At 37.9% G+C, this 12,142-nt stretch overlaps 2 protein-coding genes across 6 annotated transcripts; both read left to right on the top strand.

Moving 5' to 3' along the window:
• Nucleotides 1-356: 356 nt before the first annotated feature.
• Nucleotides 357-2,258, top strand: LOC124405309. Of its 5 annotated transcripts, none has more exons than XM_046880112.1 (5): nucleotides 357-734; nucleotides 1,498-1,533; nucleotides 1,632-1,723; nucleotides 1,813-1,977; nucleotides 2,061-2,258. In XM_046880112.1, the coding sequence occupies exons 1-5, from the start codon at nucleotides 639-641 to the stop codon at nucleotides 2,149-2,151; spliced, it is 480 nt and encodes a 159-aa protein (XP_046736068.1). In that variant the 5' UTR covers nucleotides 357-638; the 3' UTR covers nucleotides 2,152-2,258. The 5 variants fall into 5 exon arrangements, 4 of the variants coding, with proteins under 4 accessions (XP_046736068.1, XP_046736067.1, XP_046736070.1 ...); XM_046880111.1 differs by having other exon boundaries at nucleotides 363-734; nucleotides 1,807-1,977; nucleotides 2,061-2,249; XM_046880114.1 differs by lacking the exon at nucleotides 1,498-1,533 and having other exon boundaries at nucleotides 365-734; nucleotides 2,061-2,248.
• Nucleotides 2,259-7,673: 5,415 nt separating this feature from the next.
• Nucleotides 7,674-9,303, top strand: LOC124405219 (EF-hand calcium-binding domain-containing protein 1). The gene is made up of 4 exons (XM_046879925.1): nucleotides 7,674-7,870; nucleotides 8,450-8,564; nucleotides 8,642-8,895; nucleotides 8,967-9,303. Exons 1-4 carry the CDS (start codon nucleotides 7,785-7,787, stop codon nucleotides 9,187-9,189), a joined length of 678 nt encoding a protein of 225 aa, XP_046735881.1. The 5' UTR covers nucleotides 7,674-7,784; the 3' UTR covers nucleotides 9,190-9,303.
• Nucleotides 9,304-12,142: the final 2,839 nt, after the last annotated feature.

Genomic DNA, 12,142 nt, shown 5'->3' with positions numbered 1-12,142 from the left:
ATCGTTACGATAATAATTTGCATATTGTTGGAATTAAAATGAAATATCGTACAAGCAACTGTTTAGTTGTAATTTTAATTGTCGTTGCTACATTTCCGGGTTATTAAAGCGTTAAATCCTTTTGGTTAGTTTGATAAATTTTTTTCAATTAAATAACGCATTAACGTCAATTTATTGCTACTTCAACGTTACATCATCGCAATAGTAGGAGTAACGACATGGAAAACAAGATTAAAATATACGAGATTGACTTGTTACAGCTGCAAAGTTAATTTTCATTTTGGACCCAGAACGAAATTTCTCTCTCAACAAATGTGTAACATTCTTTAAGCGCAAATATTTTTATATATGTAATAATTTTCTGTTTCGTGAGAAAAAAAGAAAAATGACAGCCCGAGAACCTGCGTGTTCTTTTCATTTCCTTTCCAAGCTATTTTCTTTATCACCTGCGGAGCTCCCCATTCCTGAGCGATACGAGGCTGCCGGTGTTGCGAGTGTTGATAAATTACCGTTTATAGATCGTCACAGAGGTGAACCTGGTTGTATTGGTGGGGGGCGGGGGGGTTGTAATGGGAGTGCAGGCGTTCTGCGTGATAAAATAACCAGACGAGGAATTATTGCCTTCTGTTTGATAGTGGATGTCGACCAATCAACGTCACACAATGTCGTTTTTCGCACGGCAGCCCAGCATACTGATCCTTTGCATCATGGTACTAGGCGCCTCGAATGCTCAGGTAAATCTGATATTAACTTCACTGCGTCGTGTCAACCCTCGTGAAAACCGCACTGGCTATAGAGTAACAACGATCTATCATTGACGGTCATCGAACGCGAACGAAACCAACGAACACATTCGTCGACCTGCCTTGACACCACGTTGACGTGAAATCTTCACAAACGTTTCCATTAACAGAGAAAGGTTAAACACACTACACTAAGACACGAATAACACTGTCGAAAGAAAAGATCGGTGATGATCGAGTGATCGATCTTAGCAGCGGATCGAAAGAGGATCCGAGAATGGACATCCTAACCGATTTTTGAAAACAGGAAGTTCTGGAGTATCGGCAAAACGAAGCTGTCGTGATTTTTGTTCAGTAACTTCGTTATTAACACAAGAAACAACCTAAATTAGAACACAAATACAAACGTGAACGTGATCCGCGAGCCCCACGCAGACATGGAGGAGATCCGAAGACCCTTTTGACGTCAGACCTTATAAATTTTATCTCCCGTAAAATCTGTTCGCTGGACCTTCAAAAGACCGCAAACTTGCAGGCGAGAAACACGATTTTCAGGGATCCGTTTTGCGGAGGATCCTCTTTCTGACTTACAATTAGCCAATATATGTGGGATGAAAATATGAATTTTTTTTACCCACTTCTTATCTCGATATTATAAATTTCCAGTCAATCAAAAATAACACAGTTAAGCGTAGTTCCGTTACTGGACAAAGTGTTTTTCAATGTTAATGATAGACAATATACTGATTTTTAGGAGGAAAAAAACCCACGTAAAATCAATTGCAGACAGGTACCTACAGATTATTTTTTTACAATTGAATCCACTCATACGAACAGGTGTAGAACAAGTAAGGATATGATAACAATTTTGTGAAATGAAATTTTCAGGTAACGCAACGATCTGGATTTACGAATCACCGGCTTTCGGACCACTATCGAAGACATAAAGCTCAACATGATCACTTTATGAATACAGACGAGTGAGTTGTATTTTTATCTTCTTCTTCATATTACTCTTTTCATGTAAGAAAAATCTTCGAATCGCTCTTGAATTTTTTTTCAGTTCTAGCACGCTCGAAAACACCAGAAAAACGCTATCGAATCTCAGCCCTGCAACGAGACGCTTTCTCTTCAGTCCAACCATACAGAACACGATAACAAACTTAAACAGCAATACGAACACTCAGGAAATTCAACATTTCGGTGACGGTGAAGAGGCCGGTTCAAAACCGCGGTAAATCATTAATTTTACAGTTTAGAATAAACTTAGACATTGAACTTTTTGAATTCAGCTTATTCTCGGATTTTTCTTTCTAGAAAAATGCTGGGATATGTCAATCCTGACACGGGAGAGGTGGAATATGATCTCAGAGGCTTTGGGAAGAAGATTTCCTTTCTAATCGGATAACGCAAAGCCGCCCGAAGACGGAAACGAATATTGACAGGTAACTTGACAACTGGTTGGCTGCACTCTCATTAATGAAATAAACGAATAAAGAGCATTCAAACAATTCATATTTATGTCTTGAACCAACGAGTGACATTATTATTTCTGCTTACACAAGAAGAAGCTAAGAGATGACGGTAAAGAAACGAAGCTTCGATATAAACCTTGAATAAAAGCAACGATATCGCTGATTGTAAACATAATTTCTATCTATTCAGCTGCATGTTGCATATATGATGAAAATATCAAAAATTATCAAAGCAGATTCATTTAATTGTTACTCATCTAGAGAGATAAAAAATTTCGATATTTGCTTTTCCTTTGCGAATCACGAATTTACGACTTGATTCGAATAGAAATGAGAATGAAAGAATACCGAAGGACTTCAACCGTTTTCGATAATGAATAATAAATTATCGAATTCAACGTTTTCGTCTTAAGGATGCACCTGCGGGCAGAAAGGAACACGCGTCGATGCTTTTTCCGGACGGAATATAAAAGCGTATGCATAGTTTATACTAACGATTGTTACTCATCTCGTAACCAAACTCATAGCGAATTTATTCAACGACTCGTGTTCCTCGAATTGCTGGTATATCATTGCAGTTATTGAGAGTTCGTAGTGACATGTATATCGGAGCCACGCGACGGTCTTTCACATTTTCCATGTAAAGGAGAAAAGAATGAATAATTAATAAACAATATCGGCGATGGGGAATTTCTTTTACGTATCTTGTACAAACGAAGATTTGAATTCAACTCTGTTTGATCGATACACGGTGGGTCGCATGAAGACTCCTGCCACCTGGCAACCGGCGGTTGATAAAACGGAAGTATAACCTAGGAAATTGGTGAGTATTTCGAACCGTAAATTCGATTACTTTCACACTTTGTAAGGACATATAGAATCACTGGGTGCTACGATCACCCTTCCGTCAATCACGGATCAATTCCAGAGCTGATCATATCATTGCACCGTGTCTCAAGTCACTCGACTTCGGATATTCCCTTGTAACGAGATCAATCTACGCCATATTGCGAACACTTGTATGCCGAAGCAATTTGAATTTAAGTCTATTTTTACCGCCCCGTTAATTTTACCTTCATATTTTCTCAAGTGTTGATTAAATACGGGATTATGAAAAATTTGGGTTCTGAAACCTCAGGAATCCCCTTTGTATTATGGTGCTCATTTGCCCTGAGATTGTTTATTCGAACATCAATCAATGTTAGAATGAAATCCACTCTGCCTTACAATGGATAATGGTAATATATGACTTACGTGTTTCTTGTTAAATTTTACCCAACTCTATACCCGAGACGAAATTTAGCGCCTGCTTTAAACCCTATCAAAATACAAAAAATACGATTGAAACGTATGAAATGAAGTCAAATTCCCAGTTGAAATGCAATACTTAATTTTCAAATGTTATTGCAACTTATCAAAATTATGTCGAAACAGCCTTGGATTATTCATTGTGAACACTTGAATGTGCTGTAATAATACATCTATAGAGGAGGAGTTACAACTACAATGGAGGAGTTGTACATTGAATAGCGTCAAAATAGGTTCAATCGTCTACCGAGAGCGTCAAAGTAGTTCAATGTTGGGTTTGTTGTTAAATTTTTAAGATTTGGAGGTTCAATGTAGGATTTCTAGGTTTAGTTTCCTTCATAGTAGATTTATATGAACTTCGACTCGGGTATAATCCAACTATATATGCCATTCGTTCCTAAGCTTTGGGAAAATGATAAAATTAAATTTATATACAAGATCTTTCTGCAGAAAATACTTTTTTAGTTATTGTACGAAAAATTATTCAAATACTGATACGTTAAAGAAAAGAAACATTAAATTAAAATAACAAAACCACGCGATCCTGATGACTCATATATTCTGATAATCTTGACCCAAATTAGCTTTATAACGTAGATGAAGGGAATGATTCATTCTGTAAAATATCGCATGACGATATGGTAGCTATTCTAGTTTCAATAAACGATGTCTGGTTAACGTTTTTTTTTTTTTTTTTTGCCAGGGTCAAAGTATAACAGATAATGCATTAGTATACGAGAATATAAGAAAAAAAAACTTCGATCACTGGTGCGGAGAAAGATTTGAAGAAGGTAAGAAATTAAAGGTATGACGTATAGATTAACTGATTGATTGATTGATTGATTGATCAAATAGGAAAAAAGTTTCTTTTTCTTCTGCTACTCCTTCTTATAATTGTTACATTCAATTTATTCATACGATGAGGCTCGCGATTTACCTTACAACCTGTACCAGAGTCCGAAGTTAATCAAGCTCGTGCATGAAATCTTAGCCGAAAGTAAAAGTTTCCCTTCATTTCCTGTTGCACGCAAAGTGCACTCGGGCATGCATGAGTGTAATGTAGGTAGGATGAAACGAAGGTTGTTCGACATTGGCGGATATATCTGTATGTAGTGGGGATAAAATTAGGGAATGCTAACGCTAATTTGAACCAAATGCTAATTCTCTTTGATAAAAAAATTATTGGTATCATGTTCTGAAATATAATATTATGTTGACGACATTTTTCTTCACCTTGCAATTGTAGTTGCGAATATTCACGGATTTTTTAATAGCCGTTAACTAATGGGCGAAAATACTATTGACGAACGTATGCAAATATTAGGTTTAAGCAGTTGCAGTTGCTAAAATTAACCTGGAAAAAGTAACAGCGTGGCAAACCTAATATTCTATGAAAATGTTAACCCGAGGTTCGGCTTCAGCCAACAAAAGATTGGTTAAAATCAATTTTCGTGAGCTTTTCTTGACAGGTATAATATTTCAGCTTCCCTTCGTAACATTCCGTGCTGTCGAGGCTATCGTTTTCTACCTCGAATATAACGTATCGAACGGCTTAATTAAAGCTCAGAGACAATAAGAAATATCTGAAAATAAAAACGCTCGCAAAATTTCATTCGCTCGATTGCTTCATTTCCATATAAGTATAAATCCTAAATCCATTCTTTACAATAATTCTTATCGACATTCCAGAATCGTTGTCACATATGTATAAAATATAGATCAATCACGCGTAGAACGTGCTTAAGCAATATGGCCGAAACGCAAGAGATCAGCTGACTGCTTTGGCTATTATATACGAGTATCACGATGTGTACAAATCCGTGCAAGCTGGCCAGCCCTGATTTCGTCACATCAGGTTGATACTGAACAAAAAGTGAGATCACAATCTATATTTATAATCAAATACGACTCTTCTCGAATAGGTTATGATGCATTTCTCACCACAAAATGGCTCTGCTGATGTGCCACATCCGAATAGCAATACAGGAGTCAAAAATTTTTGCCATTAATTACCTGTCATGTATCTTGTTTTTGATTTAGTTATCGACTCAATTTTACAGTAACTGCATACTGCTGTATACAGTTTCGTTTTTCTAAAAAAAAAAACGTAGTTTCGGAGGATGATTCCTTCTGCTTTAACTTAAAATGTGTATGCTTATGCCTGATAGAAAATAACGTTTATAGATTCAAAAAAATATATTACCTTCAATATTTTTGCATCTTGGACACTTTACAACGTGCAGGTACGAGGACGGGCTGTAACCACGTGGCATTCACCCCTTGTACGTCGATGTTTTGTCATACTTTTCATCTCTTTTTTTTACTTATATGTCCGTGAGGCAGCATAGGGGTTATGTTTTGTCAATAATTCGATTCTTCCTATCCCCTCGTATTATACTCATAAAATCAAAGGATATAAAGACATCCATCATGGCAGAAAAAATATGACCCATTCGTCACGACGCGCGGTTATAAAATGCTCTTAGAATAACTTTCACGAATTTTAATTTATAGCTATTATTCATTGATCTTGACGTTGATTAATTGACCCAAATAAATTATTTCGATGCAAAAATTTTATTCAATTATACCATGTCGTGAAAAATAAGATCACTGTATACGTATTGAGAGAAACCAAACGCACGCGAGGTGTTTTTGACCGCTTTCCATCCGAAAAATATTTTCATTTAAACATATATTGGGACCATCAATAATACGATCGATATCTCAGATGAAAGAGAGGAAGTAAGTACTGTCACAAAATTTGACAATTCAATATACATCGAAAAAATTCAGCTGCAAAAATAATTAAGGATCTTTTTATAGCACATTTTTTATTCTTCGTAAGCTGTAATTAAATATAATCAAAGCCCGATTCTGGGTAAAAAGTCTTATGTGGCACGATATTCTTATGCAATTCATCTGAAACGATCAGCTGATTGCGTTTCTCAGTTCCTGAACGCGCGCTTACTTGTTAGATTAGAACCTCGTAGACCATAAAAGATTGAATCGTAACAAAACAGAATCATTTTGATGTTCGCAAATGTAAATTAATCATTTTATTATTTTTAATACGTGTTTACGGATTTGATTTCTTTCAATCGTTCGATGTTTGAATTGTGATGTAATTTCAATTCAATTCAATCTGTAATATGCAATTCCGTCTCTAGCCATTTCCATTCAATTCTTTTTTAAAAATTCAAATTCACCTGAGCTAAAGTTTATCACGTCTTCAATATTCCAATTTTTATTTTTTATTTCATGTCTAAATACTACAGCATTTTAAATCAACATGACTCTATGATTAGCATTGGCGGCTTTATACTTTTCTATTGGTTTCTTTTTAATATGGTTCCACAAGCCATAAAAAATTAATGTAATCAACGACGAACGATTCCAAATATTTTCTCGCATCGGAATGTAAGTCCACAAACACTTTGACACACATTCTATTTGTACACTGATAAAAGTTAAATGGGCATCGTTAGAATAACGTTTCGAAACTAAACGGCAATAAATTTTCCGATTACTCAAATATAAATTAATTGTTCTTTCAATTTGCAACACTTTTCCAGTTAAAAGAATAAAACAGTACATGTGAGCATAATCAAATAGCACAATCAGCACGTATTAGGTCTTCTGATTACAGCTGAAAAACTCATTTTCATTTTTTACCCACAACTGTATCATCCAGTCGCGATAAAAGTTGAAAGTATTTAAGGACTGTACATGGTAACCGCAATTATAAATTTCATATCGCGTTATTACTTGATTTTGAAAACTATAACTATTACAATACCTGCAATAAATCCGCGCAACTGACGTTGTAAACCACTTACTTGCATAGAAAAATCGTCGAAGCTATTGTTTTCAATTGTTAACCAATTTCAAGCTTTATAAACTCACTGGTCATAGCTCCAAGATAAATGAGCATCCTTATAAAAATCATGCTTTTATTCTTCGAATCGAGGGCGGAAGTGGCGAGCCCTGCTCTTCTCCTGTATCCAAACGCATGGCTGTGTGTAACAGGATGTCTGGAAAAGGAAGCGTCACCTCTTCGGGACGTCCGGGTGGGAGTGGCGGCGTCGACGCCGGCGCCGGCGCCCGCACCTCGATGACGGGACGGGGAGGCGCAATGGTAATGAGAAGCGTCTCTATCTTCCTGGCAAACGGTCGTAAGGCGTCGGTGGCGTCAAAGCGAGCTCAGGCATCCTCGTCGAGTCAAGCGGCCACCGGAGGTCGTCGACGACGAAGGAAAATGCCCGAGGACGGCGGCGGGGCGAAGGGCGTCACTCTCACGGCGAAGGTCTTCGACACTCTGAAAAAACGGACGAAATTTTCTAGGTGAGAAATAGGCGAGGAACGAATCACTCGGAAATCAAATTCTGACTGATTCTAATTTATGAGCGTTGATTTCGAGTGATTTCTGTTGACTTATACCTCTGATTGTTTTCTGAATTTCACGGATTTACAATATTACCCTCGATGTGAATATGGCTTCATAGCGTTCTCAGCGATTATTAATGATTCTTGGATCCGATAGAATCACAAGAAATTACAACAAATCACTGGAAACAAGTGGAAAATGCCCAGAAATCATACGGAATCAATGGAAATCACTTGATTGAGATTAAAGTTTACAAAATGTTGATGAATTCTAACCATTTGGTATTTATTACAACGAATTTCCGTGACTTTTATCGCTTGCCCAACGATTTATTCACAGCTATCATGTGATTTCTGGTGAATCGCAATGATTTTCAATGTTTAAAGTCATCTCGATGGATTCGCCATTGCGTATTTTAAATAAAATTTTTCACATTCAAGTTTCTATCATTCACAATTTTAATTCCAACAGTAAAGTTTACGACTTTCTTACTTCTATAAGCAAAGCCTGTAAGCTTTCGATCTTCTCTTTTTCAGGCCGGAACTTGAGGCGCTCTGCAAGATCTATTGCAAGCTGATAACAAGTCCAGGTCAACACGCGGGGCCCACGACGATAATAAACGGAATGCCCTCAACGGCGCAGACTATCGAGGTGAAGAGATCAGAAACAGACCATCGAATCTCTGATTGCGAGTAATTACAGGCATCTTCCGAACAACTCTGTTTCAGGGCATAGACAGGATCATATTTCGGGAATTGATGCACAACACTTTCGACATCCTAACGGAGGATACTCTGATCGAGCGAATGTTTTGCTGCTGGGATCGAGACAGTGAGGGAGCCATTCGCCTTGAAGCCTGGATCCTTGGACTCGACGTATTCCTGCGCGGTACTCAAAGAGAGAAGCTAGAGTTCTGCTTCCGTGTTTACGACCTCAACAACGACGGGTACATCACCAAGGACGAGATGTTCCAATTGCTCAAGTGAGTTAAGCTCGGAGAAATGGTTGGTTCCTTATTTATGAAAGTGAATGTGAATTTTTTTTGGCGCTCAGAAACTGCCTGATCAAACAACCCAGCGAAGAAGATCCTGACGAAGGAGTCAGGGACCTGTCAGAGCTCGCTCTTAGGAAACTGGACGTTGATCGCGACGGGAAAGTCTCATTCCAGGACTATGAAACCGCGATAAGGGAAGAACCTCTGCTGCTCGAAGCCTTTGGTCAATGTCTACCGACGGAAGAAAACTGTGTTAGTTTTCTGTCGACTCTACAGCCTTGAAGTACAAAAAGCATTCGATGCTGAAAAGTCCTTCGAATTCTTCGTTCTCATGGAGCGAGATTGGATATATTTTAAGTGGTTGAAATACCACAATTTTGGAAGACTCTCGATAAATTGAACTCAAAACTTACTGAAATTTTTATATATAATGACTCTCGCACTATATGTAGGTGGATTCATTGTAAGAAAGTAAAATAGATATATCATGGTTTTAATTTTTCAAACTTATAACACTTAGTGTAGGCAGAAAAAGAACAGATCGCATATTTTGACACGACAAAACGGGTTACTTAGTGATAGAAGAACCAAAATTTTTGAAAACCGAATTATCAATGTAAGTAAACACTCAGGAATGAATGAAACTAGATTACCGTCCCAGGCCCCAGAAATAAGATCAAAAGAACCCCCAAATAACGAAGGTTTTGAATTGTGGAAAAAGGCGCATACAATTAAGTGAAAAAATTCTATGATGATCATGTCAAAATTCAGAATAGAATTCTGTACGACTAATGGTTGCACTCCAAATATGAATTTCAGACCACCGCTTGGTCAAATTTACATCGTCTGCAATATCGTGGGGACAAAATCATCTATACTTCAGTAATAAGAGAGGTGAATGAAGAATTCAAGCAATTCAATATTTTTTCATTTGAATAGTATTTATTATGGATAACTAATTGATTCTACCGCGACCAGTGTATCTCTGCGCTCAATCGATTTCTCTCGCAAAATTACGTCGGAATAGTGCCCTAAAGAATTAATTGCAGCACTTTTCAAAGTCGTCGAAATTTTCGCCAAAAATCCAAAGGGGTTAGCCTTACTTTTTTGCGATTTTTGGAGCCGAAAATGTCTGGTCTACGAATTAATTTAGAGGACCGTTTCTTGGCTAATTGGAACCTCCGGAACTCAAAAAACACATTAAAAAAAGTGAAGGACCAACAGCAGAGAAATGACGATGAAAATCTACAGTTTTTTGGCTGTAACTTTTGATCCGTCGCTCGCAGCGTATTGGGACTGCGCTCAATCGATTTCTCTCGCAAAATTACGTCGGAATAGTGCCCTAAAGAATTAATTGCAGCACTTTCCAAAGTCGTCGAAATTTTCGCCGAAAATCCAAAGGGGTTAACCTTACTTTTTTGCGATTTTTGGAGCCGAAAATTTCTGGTCTCCGAATTGATTTGTATGACCGTTTCTTGGCTAATTAGAACCCCAGGAACTCAAAAAATACATTGAAAAAAGCGTAGAACAGACAGCAGAGAAATGACGATGAAAATCTGCAGTTTTTCGGCTGTAACTTTTGACCCGTTAATCGCAGCGTATTGGGACTGCGCTCAATCGATTTCTCTCGCAAAATTACGTCGGAATAGTGCCCGAAAGAATTAATTGCAGCACTTTCCAAAGTCGTCGAAATTTTCGCCGAAAATCCAAAGGGGTTAACCTTACTTTTTTGCGATTTTTGGAGCCGAAAATTTCTGGTCTCCGAATTGATTTGTATGACCGTTTCTTGGCTAATTAGAACCCCAGGAACTCAAAAAATACATTGAAAAAAGCGTAGAACAGACAGCAGAGAAATGACGATGAAAATCTGCAGTTTTTCGGCTGTAACTTTTGACCCGTTAATCGCAGCGTATTGGGACTGCGCTCAATCGATTTCTCTCGCAAAATTACGTCGGAATAGTGCCCGAAAGAATTAATTGCAGCACTTTCCAAAGTCGTCGAAATTTTCGCCGAAAATCCAAAGGGGTTAACCTTACTTTTTTGCGATTTTTGGAGCCGAAAATTTCTGGTCTCCGAATTGATTTGTATGACCGTTTCTTGGCTAATTGGAACCCCAGGAACTCAAAAAATACATTGAAAAAAGCGTAGAACAGACAGCAGAGAAATGACGATGAAAATCTGCAGTTTTTCGGCTGTAACTTTTGACCCGTTAATCGCAGCGTATTGGGACTGCGCTCAATCGATTTCTCTCGCAAAATTACGTCGGAATAGTGCCCTAAAGAATTATTTGCAGCACTTTCCAAAGTCGTCGAAATTTTCGCCAAAAATCCAAAGGGGTTAGCCTTACTTTTTCTGCGATTTTTGGGGCCGAAAATTTCTGGTCTCTGAATTGATTTGTATGACCGTTTCTTGGCTAATTGGAACCCCAGGAACTCAAAAAACACATTGAAAGAAACGTAGGACCAACAGCAGAGAAATGACGATGAAAATCTGCAGTTTTTTGGCTGTAACTTTTGATCCGTTGCTCTCAGCGTATTGGGACTGCGCTCAATCGATTTCTCTCGCAAAATTACGTCGGAATAGTGCCCTAAAGAATTAATTGCAGCACTTTCCAAAGTCGTCGAAATTTTCGCCAAAAATCCAAAGGGGTTAGCCTTACTTTTTTTGCGATTTTTGGGGCCGAAAATTTCTGGTCTCTGAATTGATTTGTATGACCGTTTCTTGGCTAATTGGAACCCCAGGAACTCAAAAAACACATTGAAAGAAACGTAGGACCAACAGCAGAGAAATGACGATGAAAATCTGCAGTTTTTTGGCTGTAACTTTTGATCCGTTGCTCTCAGCGTATTGGGACTGCGCTCAATCGATTTCTCTCGCAAAATTACGTCGGAATAGTGCCCTGAAGAATTAATTGCAGCATTTTTCAAAGTCGTCGAAATTTTCGCCAAAAATCCAAAGGGGTTAACCTTACTTTTTTGCGATTTTCGGAGCTGAAAATTTCTGGTCTCCGAATTGATTTGTATGACCGTTTCTTGGCTAATTGGAACCCCAGGAACTCAAAAAACACATTGAAAGAAGCGTAGAACAGACACCAGAGAAATGACGATGAAAATCTGCAGTTTTTTGGCTGTAACTTTTGATCCGTTAATCGCAGCGTATTGGGACTGCGCTCAATCGATTTCTCTCGCAAAATTACGTCGGAATAGTGCCCTGAAGAATTAATTGCAGCACTTTT

Source organism: Diprion similis, chromosome 4 (assembly GCF_021155765.1).
Source record: "Diprion similis isolate iyDipSimi1 chromosome 4, iyDipSimi1.1, whole genome shotgun sequence".
NCBI classification, from domain to species: domain Eukaryota; kingdom Metazoa; phylum Arthropoda; class Insecta; order Hymenoptera; family Diprionidae; genus Diprion; species Diprion similis.
The sequence above is the reverse complement of the archived record's forward strand: the minus strand, read 5'-3'. Positions and strand labels throughout refer to the sequence as shown.

Bases quoted from the DNA above. Each gene is read 5' to 3' on its own strand.
- LOC124405309 (XM_046880111.1), top strand. From the start codon at position 639: ATGTCGACCAATCAACGTCACACAATGTCGTTTTTCGCACGGCAGCCC. The intron at 1,534-1,631 runs GTACCTACAGAT...TGAAATTTTCAG, and splicing joins GTAAAATCAATTGCAGACAG to GTAACGCAACGATCTGGATT. The intron at 1,978-2,060 runs GTAAATCATTAA...TTTTCTTTCTAG, and splicing joins GAGGCCGGTTCAAAACCGCG to AAAAATGCTGGGATATGTCA.
- LOC124405219 (XM_046879925.1), top strand. From the start codon at position 7,785: ATGCCCGAGGACGGCGGCGGGGCGAAGGGCGTCACTCTCACGGCGAAG. The intron at 7,871-8,449 runs GTGAGAAATAGG...TCTCTTTTTCAG, and splicing joins AAACGGACGAAATTTTCTAG to GCCGGAACTTGAGGCGCTCT. The intron at 8,896-8,966 runs GTGAGTTAAGCT...TTTGGCGCTCAG, and splicing joins GAGATGTTCCAATTGCTCAA to AAACTGCCTGATCAAACAAC.